This window comes from Apiospora kogelbergensis, assembly GCF_038363985.1.
Source record: "Apiospora kogelbergensis strain CBS 113332 chromosome Unknown utg000013l_segment0_segment0, whole genome shotgun sequence".
Taxonomy (NCBI): Eukaryota; Fungi; Ascomycota; class Sordariomycetes; order Amphisphaeriales; family Apiosporaceae; genus Apiospora; species Apiospora kogelbergensis.
The window spans coordinates 271771-291533 of record NW_027117430.1 but is presented as its reverse complement, the minus strand read 5'-3'; the positions used below and the strand labels follow the sequence as shown (position 1 = coordinate 291533).

The 19763-nt window shown below is 51.7% G+C and overlaps 3 protein-coding genes across 3 annotated transcripts; all 3 read right to left on the bottom strand.

Annotated features, from left to right (window-relative positions):
* Nucleotides 1-4847: 4847 nt before the first annotated feature.
* Nucleotides 4848-7662, bottom strand: PG998_014771 (uncharacterized protein; the record flags this gene model as incomplete). The annotated part of the gene is made up of 8 exons (XM_066881587.1): nt 4848-5204; nt 5764-5886; nt 6011-6131; nt 6206-6429; nt 6482-6643; nt 6772-6868; nt 6975-7330; nt 7411-7662. The coding sequence occupies 8 exons, from the start codon at nt 7660-7662 to the stop codon at nt 4848-4850; spliced, it is 1692 nt and encodes a 563-aa protein (XP_066723432.1).
* A 547-nt stretch (nt 7663-8209) lies between these two features.
* Nucleotides 8210-8713, bottom strand: PG998_014770 (uncharacterized protein; the record flags this gene model as incomplete). The annotated part of the gene is made up of 1 exon (XM_066881586.1): nt 8210-8713. One exon carries the CDS (start codon nt 8711-8713, stop codon nt 8210-8212), a length of 504 nt encoding a protein of 167 aa, XP_066723431.1.
* Nucleotides 8714-13989: 5276 nt separating this feature from the next.
* On the bottom strand, nt 13990-14341 carry PG998_014769 (LEA domain protein; the record flags this gene model as incomplete). The annotated part of the gene is made up of 2 exons (XM_066881585.1): nt 13990-14187; nt 14288-14341. 2 exons carry the CDS (start codon nt 14339-14341, stop codon nt 13990-13992), a joined length of 252 nt encoding a protein of 83 aa, XP_066723430.1.
* Nucleotides 14342-19763: the final 5422 nt, after the last annotated feature.

Sequence of the window (19763 nt, the reverse complement as noted above, 5' to 3'; positions counted from 1 at the left end):
CTACTTTTGTATTGCTAAGGCCCATAGATGGCCTTTCTTTTGAGGCTGCCAAATCTCCTGAAATGCTACCCCAATAAGTGCCAGTCGCCCAGAGGTGATATGACGCATGCAATACATCGCCCCCTGCTGTTATTGGCTACGGGGTGGAGCTGTTCTGCATCAACCAGCCCTGCATTATCCTCGAGTTAGTCTGATTGCAACACGCTTTCGTGCCCCAATGTACCAACAACTGTCGTTCGCGCTGACGCTCAGCCCCACTCGCCGCCAAGTTATACGTTTATGAGATAGCCATTGGCACTGTGTCCTACAGGGTCCCGTCAAGGAGTTGAAAGCCAGCTTTGCAGGCCATCTGCTGTTTGCCTGGAAGCGGATTGGTTCAGAGGCAGATCAAACAGACTTCTAAAGTATGTCTCCCGACAGTACTTTATTTATAAATTGTGACTGCTCAAATCACAGCCCGCTGGCACCCCTGGGTTCAGCCTGATCACAACTGCGCCTCCCCGCCCAACCAGCCAACATCACCTCAGCTAACTGGCAGCTGGCGACGATTGGCCGAATGGCGGAATCAAGTTCGAGCAGTCCTCACCCGCCGAAATAGGTAGGCATAGGATGATCCAGTTCAGTAGCCTAATCTAAAGTGAAAACAATGAAATAAATATCCATACCAGGCACAAGAAAGTCAAGGCAGCAAAGCATTTCAACAGGGCTCCCCTGCTGTAGCCCATGCGTAACTTAAAATGGGTGTAAAAGCTCGATACATAAAGCTCGTCTTCCGTTCAACCTTCTTTTCGCCTGACCATCCTCATGAAGATTTCAAAGCTCCTACTTTCATCAGCCTCAGCGTTACTCTTGATAAGTCTCATCCTACCTACCATAGCAAACACTTCTGCTACCAACTTAGAGGAACCGATGAACCCAAATGTAAGGATTCCGATGTACGATAAGATATAGCACTCACCATTATGGCGCTATTTTGTTATCTGCCAATAGTTAGGCGACTTATTGGCCTCGCTTGCTGCTTACTGTTCATTTGCCTGTATTATTTTTCTCTCAGCATCAAAGAGATTTTCTGGAGCCTGTAGTCTCCAGGTACACTGTGGTAGTCATGCTCTCGCCTTGGTTTGTCTGAATTCTTATTGTGTGTGTTGCCATGGGCCTGGTTTTCCGCTTGATTGCATGGCAGGGCTTGTGATTATTGAGCCCACTCTTGAGTATCTTTAAACAGAGAGGTCGTGCATTTTGGGCGTTATGGCACAATGATGGCTTGCTCGGCCTATCAGAGTGATTCAGTCCAGGCTTGACAGGAATTTTGGGAGGCCGGGGGCCTGAGGTGCTCGCGGACTTCCTTTCTCCCTGATAAAAACATCTGTGAAGCCTCCTAACAGTGCATTTCATAGCCACATAGGTGCTTCCTGTTTGATTGATCTATCATGAACCCGACTTGGTAATGCCAGCTTATTCCCGGCAAAATGATATTTGAGTGTCAGGGCCACTACGCCGAGCCTGCCTGGAAGCGATTGGTTTAAGAGGAGGGCCACAATAATGGCAGTGCGTGATAGTCAATTGACAAAGGTATGCAGCACTCTTTCGAGACTCTTCCCTTGGCCGTCGGTTGTACGGGGTTGAGCATCGATCAGCCCCGCACGCATCCTGAAGCCAGTTCGACCCTGATTGTCTCATCCGAGTATGCAGACCAAGACATATCGCGGCAACCCCACGACCCTTGTTTTTTGGTAGAGTCTAGCGAGGTGACACTCATATACACCGTTGAAGCCAAACCCGGCGTCATTGCTTGTCGGGCTCAGCTGCAGGAGCCTCGAGAAGCTCAGCACTGGCCTGCGGGCCACTGGGGCGAAAGGGCAAACAATGTAAGCGGATTGGCTGCTCTTATCTATCCGTGCTACCCAAGAAGTGCTCTAGAACATACCTCCTGCTCGGCTTCCGCACACTAACCGCGACGCCATGCGGAGATGTACCTGACCCGCAATGTTGGTGGTAGCGGCTGTTATCGTTTCCGCAGAGACTCCGGGTTGTAAAGAAGAGTCGTGGCCGACTGCACTGACGTGGGGCGTCCACGATAAGCATGCGGATTTGCCAGGGAATTTCCTGACGGCCAGTTCTCTGTTCCAGGCTTCGTCCCCGCCTTCTTCCAACTGCCAGCACGGCAGAAATGCTCGAGGTGCAGAGAACGGTTGCTGCGCTCGACTTGCGCTTGCGACATTCTGATTGTGCGTATACTCTTCCGGCATGATGAAAAGGCTTGCTATACCTGGTGGGTCGAAGAACGGCGTTTCGACTCCCACTCGGGTTCAAAACTGCCTTACGAAATAATGGCGAACGTCGCCACGAGCCTCGCATTGAGTGCAGTGCCCGACTTGTCCTCCTGTCGCCACTTTCAGTACCTTATCACTGAAGATAGCTTTCGCCAAGCACATAATTCGTGTAAGCTATTCTCAGCTGGGGGCACAAACGTTTCGGGCAGCTACTTCCATCAAGGCAAAGCACAATTCTCACTGAGAGGCGCAGCAAGCAGAAATTGACGGCTTCTATGCCAGGTCGTTGCGACGATTGGTCAAAAGACGAAGAGCCACCGCAGAAGCTCGTCCCCATGTTGTGGCGCGATGGTCGGGCCTAAGCCGACCTCTTGCTATGCTTTCAAATGGAAAGTTGTGTTACATACACGAGGACGGCCACGAGGACATGGGACAAAGATGGGCTTAGAATTCCTGACCTACATAATCCATCCGGGCCGGGAACAGTAATCAACATCCTTAAGCTCACCGCCGAGGCGATCCTGAGCTCTGAGAACTGCCACGACTACTCGTTCAACGTTGCCCAGGGGATCAAGCGTACCACGGCGTGGTATTTGCAAGGAGAGCTATTATAAGAACTGACACAGCACTGACGGGCAACCCTAACCTGCCATTTTCGCGCTGGCCACGGTCCCCTACCGCCCCATACGTCATCTACTGCCTTGTTTGCCTGTCGCTATATACTGAGAGTTCCTACAGGCTTTCGACACTACCAGGGAGCGTGGGACTAGATGCCAGAACGCAGGCTCGGCACGCGTGAACCTTTTGCAATATCGGCACTCAAAGATCCACTCAGGAGGGGCCTGAATGGCACAGGTTACAGGTCCATTGGACCAGCGTGCTGTCGGACTCGATTAATTTTAGAAAGAGTGGGCGCAAATTGTTGGCGACCGCCATAATTCGTCGCTAGAGATTGACCTACGGTCGTTGGGCAGAGAGGAGAGGGTGGGTTGATGAGAGCGACATGGTCGTCCGGTAGGGTTCCATGGCTTTATAGAGCTTTCCGCTATGCGCCAGTCTCGCTTGACGGGCTGTGGTAAAGTGCATTTGTTGTTGCTCTCTCTGTCCTCTTTACGCCATGCATAATCTCGGCTATTACGCCATACCACAACAAGGTACTCGAGAGACTCTCCCAGCGGCCGGCTGCATGGGATTCTGAAATTACCCCTCCGTCTCTACTGCAATGTCCTTTGGCCCATCAGTTGGCGGTCAGAGAGAGGAGGCTAAGCGAGGGCAGCATCATGGTAAACATGATCATCTCAGGGCACGGGCCCTAGATTGTGGAGGCTGAGCAGAAATTACTGGATTTACTGATGTGTGACGCAACTCGACCGTTGCAGAATTCTCGTAAGATGGCGCAAGTGATCTATCGATTGCTGATAGAAGCAGGAATCGCGGCAGGCTAATCAAGCCGCATACGACTTTGCGTCTTCTACTGATGAAGCGTTCCGATTCGTCGTGGTGCAGCTGATAACGATCGCCTCTGGTAGGCCTAAGTCGTGGCAGCTGGTCTGAGCTGGATTGAAGGCGGTCAAAAGGCAGGTGCGTTACAGGTTCGGTACTGGGCATCGGGACATAATACCGCTTGAGAATAAAAGCATTGCTTGTTTGCGGTACTTGGTGAAAACTACAAGGGGCAGAGCTGAGTGCTGAGCATGAGAGCTCTCGAACTGGGTTTTTACTTCCGTAGATACGCCCATCAGACCATATCTATCGTAGCACCACAGTTGATTTGTCCCATCGTTCTTAGTCAGGCGTGCGACTGCAAACCCCCGCAGTCTCCACCAATCTAGGGCTCTCAAATACGAGGTACAATTCCACACGTCAACTGGGCAGCCCATGGTTCCTGTATCGGCATCTGCTCCAACCCACTGGCTTTTCGGTACACGTCGCATGTTCCTCACTAGAAATACTCAAGCATGAGAAAAACAACCTTAAAGCAATAGTGCGGCGTTCTATAGCCTGTGTAAAAGTGTATATACGAGAAAATTGCCCATAGAATCAAAACAAATACATTTCCACAAGTAGTTGATACCTCATATCGATCCTGTCCAATATTGCCAATTTCAAGCGGCTATAGACGGCAGCAATATTCGATTCCTGTCACAATGCTCACAGTTTGAGTCAAAATCCTCAAAGAAGCCAAGCTCCCGTATCGGACGTCCCCGGAGCTGGCTACAAGTTGAGACTTGTACTCTGACATCCGTGATCTTATAGGGAACGGTTCCATTGTTGGGCACAGTTTGCTCTTCCGGCCGAGGCTGCCTGAGTCTTGGTGCTTGTCCCTTGGGCCTCTTCACACGACCAACTTGGCTCTGCTGGGCGAGGTCGGCAGAATGTGGCTCGAGTAGAAGTCGATCATGCCGTACTTCGTAAGCTGCTTTACATGAGCTGTATCTTCTGCGCTTAGGTTGAAAATATCAGTATCAAATCTATGTTTCGGCGCTCGGGGAATGAGAGCCATACCTGCTTCAAAATCATAGTATTCATTGGCGATTTGTGCCCAGTGTCTTCCAGTCTCCTGGTCGAGATTCTTCATTTTTTCCAGGCGCTTGACCACCACGGCCCTTCTTGTGGCTCTCGAATCTCGGTATCGCTCATGTTGCCAACGCAGTAGCTTGAGCGCTCAGGAACGAATCGATCCATGACCTGCGTATTCAGAAGCTCTCTCACTCTGAATAATGAACTGAAACCATAGGTTGCTGAGCAACCTCGCAGACCACTGAAGACAACATAGCCAAGTCGCTCCTTGGTGCGCAGTTGGTCAAAGGCAGGTTCGTGAACGATTTGGTCAAGCAGCTGTGTCTTTGCTCTCACCATGCGGTCACCCTTACTGCCGATGTGGAGATAGTATTCAATGCAGTGATTGACATTTGCGGGATCCTTGAGCGTCTTCTTATAGAGATAGTTGGCACCGGCGGGGGAACATCAAAGACCTCAGAATTGGCAGCTGGTCCTGGGGAGCACGCGTGGCTTCAGCGTGTTCTCAATCATCGTGGTCAGCTTCAGGGAATCCTCCCTATACAGGTTGCCGTGTATGTAGGTTTCTAGGATATGCATCTGAGAGATGAGCTGTCGGTGAAAGGCTCTGTAGCCCCCAACGGTAATGCCAGGGAGCTCCGCCTCGAGTTGGTCAACGACAACTCATGCTCTGAGGTGAGCCACGAGATATAATCCCTGATTTGTGTAACGGTTGCTGAAGCCCCCTGTTCTTAACCGCCCCCCGCGGCCCAGACCCCCGCCCTAACCGCGAGACAGCCGTTCTTTGGCAATATCAAAGCGTTCATCACGGATCTCCAGGTTACGCATGGTTATCAGAACTTGCTCTAGCAAGACTGGGAGTTTGTCATTGTAACCTGACACCTGACAAAAGGCCCGCGAGTCCAAAGTGACGTTGTACTGCAAGCCTGCCAGGTCTGCGTCGTAGGAATACCCTTCAGAGCATCCGTACAAGGTCTGTGTACAGCTTCGCCTTCATCGAGTTCTCTGCAGTGGCGAAGATGATAGGGTTCTTGAAGCTGACCACGAGGTTCGCTCTCGGCACCCAGAAGGTGTCGTCTTTTTGAACCAGGTCCTGGCCACTTTGTCGTTCCGTAGCAAGCGCGGTATCAAGGTCGGCTCCTTGACTTCCTTCTTCTCGACTTCCGCATTAGTCGGGATAAACTGGTTCTTGTGCGGCAGATGCAATTGAGGCAGACGCGCTTGGCATCAGCATTAGCGGCCTTTGATATCTCCACGAGAAACTCTTCAGGCTTCTTCTCGGCTTTGCACTCGGTCCCATACCATTTCTCCTTTTGATCCCAGTCACCAGGGTAGTCTCTGGAGACCAGAGTCATTTGAAATTATCCGGCCGGAGACAATCCAGCCCTTTGGCAATGAGACCCGCATCGAACTTCCGGAGTCGGCTCTGCCCACTATAGCCACTCTCTGGCAATGGTTTTGGCATAACGGCGGCAATATTGCCGGTAAACTGGCTGGCTGGTGTCTTCTGTTTGAACTTGAAGTCCATCGGCCATACCCTTCTGCTCTCGAAAATCCACTCCTGCGGCGGTGTTTCTCGAAGCAGAGTAACGTATTGGAAGAAAACCTTGACGATTTCCTTGTAATTCATCAAGCCCTGTATCAAGTTTAGCCTAGGGTCTTGTCTAAGATATTAGGGTAGCACTTACATCTTTAGTGAGCCGAACCTGGCAGTCGAACACACCAGGGGTGCCAGGGCAGATAGCATACACACCAGCACTCAACGAGTTGGCCCAGCCTTTCGATTTGATGTAAGAGAAAACACTGCCAGGTCCGTCATGTTCAATCAAATGACTGATGTACTGACCGGGCTGTGATTCGTGTAGCTTCTCCTCATCCATGAATGGCAGAAGAGGTTAAGCTCCCTTGAGTCCATAACGGGCTTTGCAAGCACTGCTACTTCAGCTGGTCTTTGGCAAATGGGACTTCGTCTTCCCACCGGCTTTGAGGCAGGTTCTTGTTGGGCACAGCTGAGAACAGCCTCAGCTGCCCAGCGCTCCAATACATCAAGGGGGTTCACGGCCGAGCACACACAACTTCATTCTGTTTGCCGAGTAATGCTTGCCATGGAACTCCATAAACTTGGCGTGCACATCGATGCCGCGTGCCCTCAGGGTTCTGTCTTGAGAACCTCGAAATTACCTGTGGAGAAGTGGCAGTAAGGGTGCTTTGGGTCTGATAAGCTCTTCTCCCGAGTTGGTAACCGCCACTGGGTCACTCTGCAGGTTCTTCTTGTTCTCCGAATCAACGGCTTGCAGCCCTACGATCCAAGTCGAGGAGAGGAACAGCGGCTCAATAAAGAACTGGGCAAATCTGTTCAGAGCGCCATATAAAGGAGACTCGGATGATTCCTCGCCCTCGCCGGATTTTGCGCCTACTTCGAAAAAGCGTTTATGGAAGTTGCACCAGTATAGGCGTTTGAGTGGCCTGAATGCGCCGGAGAGATACTGGTTGTATGCATATTCCACGGGATACTTCTTCGTCCCCATGAACAAGAGCTAAGAAGCCGTCAGCCGGTCTGTCTGAGCAGTGCATCTGTCTCTGTTGTTGTTTCTTTGAAGGAAACGATGGGACTTACGTGTTCCACGGCGTGAGCCATGCCTGGCATGTTATCCTCATCGCTGAAATTGCCGACATTGACATCCAAAGTCGCGCTTGTTTTGTCTGTCTCCGGGTCGTGGACCAGGAGACATTCCAGTTGGTTGGCCAGACGAACAACGCGGTAACTGCGGTCATCCAGCGAAGGTGTCTCCAGCTTGTCGGTAATCCGGTCTATGGGTTGGTCTGGTTCGTTGATAGGATCATCACGAGAATAAGTGGATAATGCCATCGCGTAAAGCCGGGAGTGATGTCGTATACCGAAAACGTGTTTGGCGAGTTTGTTGAGAAAGAGAGGAAAGAGGCAGTTTGGGAGAGCCTCGAGGAATGAACTAAGACTAAGTGATCAAGCAGCGGAGGTGTGCTGATGAGTGAAACGGTCACTGCTTAGGCTGAAGGCCTCACTAGATGACAGCAAGTTTTGGCGCAGGGCATGGTCATGCGACTGCCCCCTTTTCACCTAAAAGGAGGGTTGGGGTTGATTTCCAGGACTTGCGTAGCACCTGGTGGTCCTTGGGGCCAAGCGATCTCGCTAAGGCCTTTGGTCGCCTAGACTCTTTGAGAAATTATTTGGGTGGGGACTTGAGCTTACTCGCTATATGCAAGTATCTGGGAGTACGTGCCCTCAGATACCCTTGAACCAAATCCTCCATCAGCTTTAGCGGGGAAGGGACTTCATGGCGCTCTTCAAGGATGGGCTGGGATCTTCAACAGATTCAGATGATGCGCCAAGCTGGAACATCTTTGGCTGGCCCTGGGGGCGAGCGCCTTGTGTTGCACTAAACTCTGGGGAGAGGACTCATCGCCAGAAGAGCCGCCAAGAGCAAGTTTAGCGGGTTGCTTCTTAATCTGAACCGGGCAGTAGGCGGAGCGGCTTGTGGTTCGGGAATCGCGTCCAGGGCGAGTCGCTTCATTGATTCTGATCGCGAAGCTGCAGGGCAGGGAATGGAAACTTGAGAGGGAGAGAAGCCGCGGATGACGGTGGTGCGGCTCGAGGCGCATTCGCTGCTGCTAGACGCAACACCTGACGATGACAACGACGCAGACACTACTGACGGGGCCTCTACAGAAGAGTGGCACATGGGCTCAGTTGCCGTGGTAGTAAGTGTTTCGGGGTGTCGGTTGACATCCGGTGACGAATAAGCCGTCTGTGAGTCATCCGACTCGGGCTCGAGCGACGGCGAGAACATGCCGATTAGAGGGTCCAGGTCCGGCTCTTTATCTTGTATTATCGAGACGAACAACTTCTCCAGGTGGTCGGAAGCGAGCCACCGGCAAAGCATGGCATGTAGCTACAATAGACCAGGCTTCATCCAGACTTTTGGCTTTTTCTCTATGAGGTCTAGGCCATTTAGAATCTACCGGACAAGTACACACGTATAGAGAGTGAATTGACCGCGCTCTAAACGAACGAAGAGACATCGAATCCGCGGCATTGTCTCATCTGCGAGATCAACATGCGGTGGGCTCACAACAGTACTATACCGCGTACGGCAACCCATACGGCAGCTTGTTCCACTTCGAAGGTGCTTCCTGCTTTTCGTGCACAAATTTCCATTATAAATATCGAACTACTTCCTGTCCGTTCCATCTGAGCCACAGAGCAGTTCGCGTAGCCAACTATGCCTTGGCGCTGACAATTTCGCGTTTGGAAGTGAGGTGGCAGCTGGTTCGATCCGCCTGATACCTGAAGTCTGACAAGGCAGCGGGCGAACTCAGGGGTTGCTTCTGATGAGAAAATATCATTCTTGGTACCTCCCTGTCTGATGTTTGGAACGGAGCAGCGGGGAACTCTGTGGCTTTATGCTTGGCTGTTTCTTGTGTGCCCAGTTGTCGCCGACTGAATAGGCCCCGGGGATCGATTTCCCACTATCATGATTTTGCCAGTCTTTGCGAACGCTTGAAACACTTGGTAATCGACTTGGACGCTTGGGATATCCGAACGAGACTCTTCGTCAAGAGATTGCAAGCCGTCCTCCGGGGATAGACCATCTAAAGCCTTCTCCATGCCTGCGAGATCCTGCTGGAGCCGGGCTATTGCGACAAGTGTCGACATCCTGATGCTATTGGAGGTGGCATCATGGACGTCCATCGAAGGGCTCAAGCTCGGTCTCCTGCAGAGCTAGATGGTGAACACGCTTCAAATGGGCTCCCGAAATTATCGGCGCGTGGCCATATCTTGTCTTTGTCACACATACTCCCAGGTTACAGACGTATTGTTTGCCAGAGTCGAGGGCACTCTGGTGGATGCTTCGCTTATGGCGGTTTAGATCGTTCTGGTACTGAAGCTCTTGAAACATCCAGGTGTATTGCATTTGTAAGGCTTAGTATGCCGATCTTTGTGTTTCCTGTATTATTCTTGTTCAGCCCACGCAGAGACAATCTAGGTGTGGTTGAGTTATACCTTAACTCTGAATTTGAGCACAGCTTGTGGCACCAAAGGCACTTTAATAACCGGCCCATATTGGCACAAAATGAGCTAGATCGCAAGGCCAGTAGCCAACGTACCGTTGGATCCCGCGAGTTTGAAGCTATCGAGAAATGCGTATTCAAGCCAGCTCACGAATCGTAGCTTAAAACGTCTAGTGCATGTGTTGCTACGTAACGAGCATGGCTGAATAACAGAGAGAGCATAACGCTGGAGAGAAGGCAGCTAGACCCGCCATCTCTTTATTGGTCCACAGTAGAGGCGTCGCTGCTCGATCTGCGGGACCACCTTCGCGCCTGGTGATCGCACCACTCATGGCGCGAAACACCCATGCATTAACAGCTAATCGAGGGGCCGAGTGTTTAATGTTGCAGAACTAGTGACATGTGGGGCTGTACAATGCATGCCAGCCAATCGTCTTACATGGTGGCGCGGGTCGCTAAAGTAGCCGGCCAGTTTCTCGTCAGCCCTTACCTGCCGATGCCATTGCCCCCGTCAAGCCTTCCATGCCTGCGGTTGGGGTGCAAGAGTGTCATCTTGACAGTCTCCGGTAGTTTGCGCGCCACAACAACCCGACGAAGACCTCGTTCAACGTGCCGTGTCCGAGTACAAAGCCTCAATGTTCCTCCAACTCCACCATGCCTTTGCCGCCAGTTCGGATATGAACACGCTATTTCTTCGAGCTTGACTGTCAAGTTTTTTGGCCCATCTGCCCCGTTCTCCAAGATAATTCAGCACGTTGTTTTCTGAGCCTAGGAAGTTTAGTTCATGATGTACTAGCTGAGTAGATCCACAAACCACCTTCCAGTGGGTTGATTCAAGGCACCCTGGCGGTTGAGCATGTAAATGCGTGATAAATTTCGACAAGAACTCTGGTACACCACATGTTGACTGTTTTGCGAGAGGCTTGGCCTAGGTAGGGAAGAAGTCGGACACCGAAGGGGGATGTCGGCGTTTTCTCATTCATATGCGTGCAAATTCCTGATCAACCACTATGCGTGCGTGAAGTGGCGATCCATGCTGGCTTTCCAGGTGTATCATCTAAGTATGGAACGTCTAGACACCAGGCTCTTAGGCTTAAGCAGTCGGGATCGTAAAGCTGTCATTGGCTCAGTCGATCATAGCAAGCTCGAGAGGGACGACATAATCCGCACCATATTTCCTCTTTGTCCTAACCGCATAAACCTGCCGGTATTTGAGGGCCGACCTGAGGATTTCCACAGCAGGTTCGCATCGCGCTCGTCGCCGTGGTCCACGCCCGCAGCCCAGACAGTCCCGACGAGCGATGCCTCTGGGGCCCCCAGATCCGCCACAACATAGCCCCCGGTATCACGTAGGCGGGTTTTATCGAGGTGCATCAGGCCCAGCTCTCGAGCGTCGCCGGTCGTGCATAGATGTGACGCTCGTGCTGCCGTTCCGATTGGGCAAAAGCAATGTCTGCTCATCTGTGCTTGCATCGGCTGCAGCAGAATAGTCCTCGTAATTATGGCTTTATAGGTACTTTGCGCATATACTGCGGCAACAAAACACGACTAGTCGTTCCTCGTGTTCCGGGAACATGAGCGCGTTCCGATAGGTGAGAAACCTACCAACCTGCATACCTGGGCTGCACAAAAAGGGCCGGGCTGGTCCGGTAACATGTTTCCAATACCCCAATCACAACCTTTGAGGCGCAAGTTCCTGTAACCCGCAGATGCATCATGATCCGCCTCCCCGGACACTGCTGTGATCTTAATGGGGCTGGGATATTAGTTAGACAATGCTAGTTTGCAATACGACTGCACTTTCGGGGATGCTCTAGAGCGACGATAATTGGGAGAGGAACCTTTATTTTATCTTTGTTCAATTATTTGTTATTCCATTACTGAAAGGGGAGTTGGATGAAAAGGCGGCGGGCGTCCAACGCGACAATGGAGGACCGTGCAGAGATGGAGATCGTGGTGGACGCGCCAAACTTTATCGCGACGTCGGTCAAAAGAGCGAAGCGGGCGAAGCCCAGCGCCAAAGCACGAGAGGCGCTACTCTCGAATGAAGGCGACAATGGAGCAGAGACAAGCTCGAGCAACAATAGAGTCATCGGACCGGAGATGCTGCAGCGCATCTACGAGCTCGTGGCCAGCTCCCAGAACGAGATCCACGATTCCCGCACCGAGATCCGAGACCTGAAAGAGATCATCAACAACCAGCAGGCAATCATCCAGGGCTCACCGCCGAGCTTCAAATGTCACCCAGCAATTGGAAGAACTCAGGAACGGCGCAGCCCTCGCCGGCAGCGCCCAGACGAGCCCTCAGGCCTCTTACGCGCAAGTCGCACGCACGCCCCCAACGAGCCAGCCGAGCAACGTACGTTAGCTCAGATGCTATACTTGATACCGATAACCAAGTTCGAATCAATAACGAGGGGGACTTCACAGACTTCGATTTGGATGGCATGAAATTCGACCATCCTCCTGGTTGGAGCTATAAGGATCATATACTGCCAGGCTTGTGCTCAAGTTTAGGATTGACGGCGACAGTAGCCATGGCAGGCTATAAATATCCATTGAATTCTATACGAAGCCGTCGTACCTTGTCTACCCAGGGAACCCAATCGCTCCCATCTACATTTACCGTTCCGTAAGATGCTTGGTTGGGGCTGCCCCATTGGGACATACCTTGAACTCCTGCCCTCTCGACTAAAACACGCGATCAACAGTTTCTGGTGCGCGTCCTTGCCTTGGTCCGGCCCATCTAACTCACTCCCAACAACTACCGTAGGTGGCGGATACTGCTTTTCCTAGGTTATTATTTAGTGTTTAGTGGAAGTCAACATATTCGGTGGCCACGTGAGTCGCGGAGGGGAGGGGTGCCTACAACGTCGCTTAGTGTTAACGGTGACATACCCCTGTGAGATACGAAGAGATACTGTTTGCGCCTACGGGGCACTTTGATATAGATGTAAACCTCTGCTCCGTATCGACGCTGAAGCCTTCGACTGCTTTTCACCCATGTCTTCCAGTTTTCGCTATGTTTTCGTTGCTTCTATCCCTTCTTTTACGCGTGGGAAGCACAGGGCCTGGGTTCTTTCTGAGACGTTTTCCATTTGTTCCTGAGCAAACCATTTACCGTTGGTAGGGGCTGTGCACATGGGGAAGGGAATGCCAAAAACAAAATCATATTGACAATAAACATTCGGGTTAATACTAAACTATAAGTCTTTGTTCTCATTTCTTTTATGGATCTGGTGGTTGCTATGTCCCCGACTCACGGTCAACGAGACGGAACCGAAGCCGGCAACAGCGAAAGCTGCCAAATCATCTTACAAACCATTGGTTCTGGTATATACTGTGCCCTAGCTCAATTTTGTGCGCATAATGGTTTTCACGCTGGACGATAGCGGTCCGATATTGCCTCGGGCCCTGGCGATGGAACAGCACATGAGAAACAATTGGAGTTTTGTGGACATTACGCGGGGACTATCACTCATCGATACAAGAGCGAGGGACGAAACTTCTCTTTGTCAGATTCTATGACTATCAGGTTGAGGTGAAGGACCTAGGTGAGCACTGGTTGAATAGTGCAAGGCAGCTCGTTGTCAAGAAATGGGGCAAGAGTAAAGGGAGGAAGATCTGGAAGCGACAGCTCCACTACAAGAGGAAGTATGAGGGCAACATATAAACGTTGCCCGCGATGCGACCGTCTGGGCCAAGACTGGCCACTTCGGCTTGTCCGTAGTGTAGTAACTAGAACCTGATAAAGCAAGAACTCCTCACGAACATATTCAGCAAATTCAGCTGGTGAGGATAATCGAGAGAGCTGTAGTACTTCTGAGCCATTAGGTACAAATCTCTGAACTCCGTAGCCTTGTCCTCGTGCTGTATGTCTTCATCCTCAAACTGACATAGTAGTGCTTCGAACTTTGTTAGGACGTCGGAGTATATATGATGTGGTACTTGGCAGTTATGACAGCAGTAGCCACGAAGCCAAGTCAGTTCTCAAGCATCACGGCCGGCGACCAATTGTGACGAGTCTTATAGGAATTCAAGAGACTAGCGAATTGGCGATACTCTCTCGAAGTAACCCTCTACACGGTAAGCTTGCAACCCATAGACCTGCTGTTGTTCAAAACAAATGAAAAATTGAGTGTGAAAGCTACTTCTTGCCGCCGCCCTTCTTATTGTCCTGGCCAGTGATGGCACCAACACTACCCAGACCAAGACCGTCGAGAATCTTGTTCAGACCCAATCCGCCGAGCGCGTTATTCACCTGCCTACCGAGGCCACGGGCATTCAGCAGCTTGCCGACCAGTCCAAAGATACCAGAGAAGTACAAGCCCACAGCCGCGATAATCTGGAATGAAGGTTGCGCTAGGCCACATAGCGCGTTGAGATCTTTCTTGGCTACTGCATGTCCTCGAGCTTGGGCTTAGCGATCTGATGTCGCCAATGACGTAACCACGAGTCCATCTCATGGTCTCGTCGTCAGCCAGCCTCGGGAGGATCATTGCCGTTGGCCAATGATTCCTACCATAAGACGTTTCCAAGCGGCAGCCTCCCTTACAGATTGCTAGAGGAGCCCTACAGGCTGAACTTACAGGGGCTCGCCTCTTCGCCCTCCACATCCCGTGGAAACAAAGCCTCGCGGGTATAAATTACAGCTATCTGGCTAATTCTCACCAGTCTTGAATTTCCCCGAGTCCTTCCATTGTGACAAAAGGTTTTGTCTGAACTCTATTGCAATTCACTCTAGCTATGCCTGCACAAAATCATCCCTTCAACATCTCGGAGCACCCAGAACTGATGGATCTGGTCACTCGATGATCGATCTGCCCGGCACATCCAAAAACCATATAAATCCGTCCACCCTTCATCAGATGGAATCCCTCTTTCCTTTCTGTTCTTCACTTTCTCAACCACAAGACCCCACGACAATGTGCACGGCTGAAAACATCATGATCAACACTGCTGATAAAGCGCACGCCCTACCCATCATGACATTGCCGCAGACAACCGATCGAGCCCATCAACTAGAGGCAGATCAGTATCCCTCCTGCTTCGACTTCCCCTATCCTGGTCTACCACTCGAGCTTGAATGGTTAGACGGTGGGAGTACCCGTTCTACTCTCCCCTGTGGACAGGGGATCAGACAGCGGACTTTTCTCCAGCGAGGCCGTTTCCCCTAAAACACTATTAGCATCCGAATGCCTCAATGGCAGCAACTTGGGGCTTGCAGTATTGGACGACATGCTATACTTCTTGGGAAAAATCCCGCCGAATGTGGCGAGAAGTGGTGTGAGGCCTGGGAAGAGCTCGTGAAGGGTGGGTTTGAGCATGATGGAACGGCGAATGACGATACAGTACAAGCTCCTTCCCTTTAGCCCTGCATCACCATACCTCCCATTCTTGGACGGAGCCGACCTAATGAAGGGCTACCTTCGCGCGCAGAACGATCCGGAGGATTCAGCCTCCGTCGAAGCATCCCTTCCAGGCTATGACGATTGCAAGTTGCCTGGCACTGCGGTTTGTCTTGGCCCCATAATCAACGAAGCAGTTACTGAAGTAAACTCGGGCGAGGGCACACTCGGGGATGAACTATTCCACTCTTTCCAGCTTCCCCAAGTTCCAGGAGCATCCAATACAGTGTTGGAAACGAGTCTCGATAGAGTATTCGCGGCCAATGACGCACAGACCCTTGTCTCTACGAACAAAAATCCAACGACAGCCTCACCTGGCCCGCCAACACCAAACTCCCCTGTTCCGAGTAGCTTGGAAAAGCCGACAGACGCATCGTTTCTGGTTCCAGTGGGGGATTGTGTGACAGTCACCCAGGGGTCACCTACCGCAGAGACATCCCCAACTTCGCCAACAAATTATACCAACCATTGGGTAGACAGTGCCGCGCCGCTGGATACCGATGAGGAGAGGCAGATCAACCCTCTCTCAGAGATGCCGAGACGTCCTTGCCTGAAGAGGAAAGCAACACTGCCGCGCTCAGAAGAACCGCCCAAGCGACAGAAGCAACGAGGATTGAATCTCCGTCTCGAACAAGTCACTGTCCATGCCGAAGGCAGTGTGAAGGATCTGACGTGGAACCGGCGTCGCGGTGTATGGATCGACAAGTCAAAGTCTTTCGAACGGAAGGGCGAGCCCCTTAAAAGCCACGTACTGGGAAACTTGACTTGTTGTTCTCTTCGGTTGCGACCAAATGGTGACTGGCTTCCCATAAATGTCTCTTGGGATGATACTGCAGGGGTTTCATTGGATCGAGTCTCACTAACAAGAAACGGGTCAGTCTTGGGAAGGAGGAGTTATCTGTACTGTTCAACGATCCGAATGTCGGAGTGGTTTTCACTAACCAGGGCAGTAGGTGATCAAGTGGAAGATGATCGAGAGCTTCTTGCGAAATATACTAGCTTCCTTACTAACTTGGCGCGCTGGCCGTTGATAAACATGTTTCCAGTCCCGAATGAGACCATGGTGATTCGACCGCATCTTCCTCCGCCACTCTTTGCTCACAGGTCTCTACCATGATCCCGTTATGAAAGAACAGTTAGATAGGGGAGCCCATTCGCTCACGGGTCTTTAGCCTCGTCTTCAAGGGGTTGACGCGCTGTACTTGAAGATCGAGTCGGTTATCATCCTTCTTGGGGCCGACTACCTGAGGTATCTGTATCCAACGAAAAGAGGGCGGGTGAATATACAGTAGGAACGTCGGATCAGCATCAATTGTTCCCCCAAACGTCTCTCCGAGTTAGTGCCCAAGGCCACCAGCACTTCGCAGCAAATGGAGCCCAGGAGGAGTCAGAGGTCGAGTGGCGACTGGAAGACGCTTGGTTTCCGACACTCGAGGGATGTGGCAGACGATCAATAGACGAAGAGTCTAAGTTACGCCTTTGCGGACCAATCCATCCATCGGCCATGCTCCTGGTAGCCCTAGCCGATTCGGCTAGGGACTCCAGTAGGTCCCGCGCGTGATTCGGAAAGCCATATAGACCCCATATCCGATATTCCCGCGATGCCCCCCACCTTATAACTTGCCAAGCTTCAGCGCGCATAGCATATATCGGCTTGTTACGAAGGATTGTATACCTGATGGCAAGAATCACATGAAGAAAACGGCAGTCAACCGTATTTTGACGAACCCGTCAATGCCCAGAGAAATCTATTTGTCTTGCAACAAGAAATAAAGCGCAATCGAGATGCATTTTACCAGGCTCTCCGACGCAGAAATATTATGGAAAGGGAGAATCTGAAGAATGAAAAGCGTCAGCTACTCCAACAGCAAGCTGTGTGGCTTTCTGTCGCTCGTAGCCTTCAATCATACAAGGGCTTGATGCTTCAGAAGGACGCTCTTATCGAACGGGCCGTAGAGGCCTATGACCAGAGCATTGCCACCAAAGAGTATGAGCGTTTGATGGGAGAAATAGAGTTGAAGCTGTCGGAGCAATAGTATTCACTTGGTTTATGTCTCACAGATGACAAAATCGAGGACGGGAGCATGACTGATGGACGCAGACTACAACCAACATCCAACAAGGATGCCGTGGGCGCCGTGGAATAGCCAGCGGTGCTCATAGTGCCATTAGCTCCTAGCCGCAATTCGTGCTGATCGCCTGTGTCTACCGCATGGAGACCCGCACTCGCTTTCCCAGATTTCAACTTCTCGGCCCAAGATCGCGACTAAGTATTCGATATCGCCAAGCTCGTTTTGGTACTGGGCTAGCTCGGCGCTGTTAACGGCGCGGTAAAATCTGCTGAGAGGGCGGACCTCTAGTTGAGCATCGCTTGCTTCGCATTGTCGAACATTATTCCAGGTGCCGCAGCGTGTAGTGCCGCCAGGTACGACGACTTGGTGCCCGTGTGATCGTTGCGTTGTTATGTTACCGCTAGTATGCTGCTGGCGACTAGAGACCACTGTTGGTTCATACCAGTCGTAGTGTTGCATCTGACCAGTTGTGTTCGATCCTGAGTCACTCGGAACACAAGAGGCTGCTTCTTCTATCGAAGAACATTGGACTGTATCAACAGTCATCGGTAGGTTGGTGTTCAGCCGGCGTTCAATTCGGTGGCTCGCGACTGCTTCAAATGGAGGCGCGAAGGAGCCTGCCCGGAGGTTTCCACGGTCCTCGAATATATATTGCGGGGTATCGAGCCGTATAGAAACCATTTGATAAGCGATATGTTGTGCCCTTCCCCCATCAGATTGATCGCCATCTGATTCTGCGTCGACCTCAACGAATGTATGGTGCGTGGCCGGTTTGTCGCAAATGCTTGGTCACCCGCTCAGGTATCGAGTTACTCTGAAGGCGTTGCAGGGATTTGAATGTTCATACTCATCGGGATACTATGGCTTCCTTGAAAGTACGGTATGTACATACATTATGGACGTGAGGCGTTCTCGCTGTCCGCCTGCGGCGCCATAGCTACTGCCCTACTGCTCACTACTCACGAGTGGTGACTCTTGCCGTCGTCTTCGATGCAGCTCTTCTGGTTCGTACCTACCAGTATTGTACATCAGTCCTTTGCATCTGTTTCTGACCATGCTACTTAAAGCGACTTCTTGCCCTGTACCTCAAGGTACAGTCGTCAACAAGAGGCCAAGCTACCATTCCGGTCCGCCCGAGTGTCCCATTGTACCCTTTTCGAAGTGCGCCGATTCCGAATGGAACCAGAGTTATCCTGTAACATACAGTACTGTCTTTTGCTGCGTTAGCTCGAAGAGTCTCACGGGCTGTTTTCGGTCTTGGATTCTGTTGGCTGATTGTGATTCAGAATCGGGATCGTCGCGCAAGTGGCACTGGGAGACGGAATGGACGCCGGACGGGCAGCTTGTGACACCCATACCTGTTCTGATGCGCAGGGCCAGAGCCTGATGTTCCCCCGCTCCGCTTATACCGTTCTGGTAGAGACCGGTCGCCTCAGAGCCTGAACTATCCAGCAGCGTAGTCTTTCGCCGCATCCGTCGAGAGCTCGAAGATCCTCGCGAGCTGTTTCCGGTCTCGACTTCCTAGTTGCCTGCAGACCTGTTGGCCCTACATACTGTTGGAGTGCAGTGTCGGAAGAGTAGCAGGGCACTAGCGCAACCAGCGGGTCAGGTCTAGAACCCACCGCTGTTAGCGTAGATGGGTCGATGCTCACTTTCGGGTCCCTCCAATTCTTAAGTGATGGCGGGGGCCGAAACAACCATTCTGGTCCGACCGACCGTAGTCTCCAATTGCAGCCTTTCCGACGTGGTGCGCCGATTCGAATGGAGCAAGAATCATTCAGTAACATACAGTATTGTCTTTCTGTTGCATCAGCTAGAATACACCCACGGGCTGTTTCCGGTCTGGCTTTCATAGTTGCTCGCACCTGTTGGCCTACAGAGTCAGAAGCGTAGTAATGGCGTACTAGCGTGACTAGCGGGCTAGGTCTCCCCTAGAAGGCAGCGTGGAGCTGGTTCTCGACCCCGCGCCATTAGGGCCAACTGCCCAATCTTTCTGCTGCTCAAGAACTTATCCTCGTCAAGACACGCTGAAGAGAAGAAGCTACTAACGCCAACCTGGGTCCTGGACAAGACCATCAGCTGCCCTGGCGAGGTTCCCAACATCAACAAGAGTAAAGTACAGTACACCAATGGATGATTCTGGTCCCATTGCGAATGCATCGAAAACGGTCTAGTTAGAGGCTGCGGTCGGGCAAAGCAGAACAGTTAGTTCGGCCTCCCCGTCACTTTGCTACGCACAACTCAATGGGAATTAGAGGCCCGAAAGTGCCTCCGTATAAGCCAGCAAGTGCGCCGACCGAGAATGGGGCATAACAGTATCAGTGGCTGTTCGTGTCCCCGTTCACCCCAGGTCTGCTGCTATTCGCTCAGAAAGGGCACACCAACATGATGTCCACAATCCGAATGCAGAGCTTGATAGGATACCTTCCGACCGGCTACGA